At 75.5% G+C, this 601-nt stretch overlaps 1 protein-coding gene across 5 annotated transcripts in view; it reads right to left on the bottom strand.

Moving 5' to 3' along the window:
* DOCK11 (dedicator of cytokinesis 11) overlaps positions 1-337 on the bottom strand; it is a 203,363-nt gene extending 203,026 nt beyond the window's left edge. For 3 of the 5 annotated variants that reach the window (XM_029930644.1, XM_029930646.1, XM_029930645.1), the window contains exon 1: positions 75-337. In XM_029930644.1, coding sequence (XP_029786504.1) covers positions 75-176 — 102 coding nt within the window. In that variant the 5' untranslated portion in view covers positions 177-337. The remainder of the gene's footprint in view (positions 1-74) is intronic. The other 2 variants (XM_029930641.1, XM_029930643.1) reach the window with 1 other exon arrangement.
* Positions 338-601: the final 264 nt, after the last annotated feature.

Raw genomic sequence — 601 nt, 5'->3', positions numbered from 1 at the left:
GGAAAGCCACCTCGCCGCTCGCGCCCGGAGCGCGTCCCCCCTCCAGCGGGGCGCCCGGTGCCCCGGCCACTCACCAGCCCCACGGAGCCCCGAATGGCCTCCGACACGCTCTGCCGGAGCTCAGCCGCCGTGCCGGGCTTGCTGAGCCGCTTGGTGAATTTGCGCACTTCGGCCATGGCCGCGGCGGGCAGGTCGCAGGCGGACGCACTCACTGTCCCGGGCCCGGGCGGTCTCGGCCGCCGCCGCTGCTGCTGCTGCTGCTGCTGCTTCTTCTGTTTACCCGCCGGCCGCCCGGCCACATCGGAGCTCGGCGGCGGCGCGGCTCCCGCGGCTCCTCCCTCTCGGCCGCGACTCCTCCCTCGGCCCCTCCTTCCCGCCTCGGCTTGCCCGCGCGCCCCGTGTCCTGCCCCACGGAGGGGCCGCTCCCTCCCCCAGAGAGCCGCAGCTCGCTCGTTCGCCGCCCCAGGAGGAGGGTGTGTCCGGCGAGGAAGGGTGTGTGCCGGGGGAGGGAGCGCTGGAGGGGGGAGCGAGGGTCACGAGGGAAAAGGGGGGAAGTGGCAGCCGCTCGGGCTCCGCCCGCAGCTGAGGTTGCTGGTGCAGC

Source organism: Suricata suricatta, chromosome X (genome assembly GCF_006229205.1).
Source record: "Suricata suricatta isolate VVHF042 chromosome X, meerkat_22Aug2017_6uvM2_HiC, whole genome shotgun sequence".
Lineage (NCBI taxonomy): Eukaryota > Metazoa > Chordata > Mammalia > Carnivora > Herpestidae > Suricata > Suricata suricatta.
This window is presented reverse-complemented; position numbering and strand designations above follow the sequence as displayed.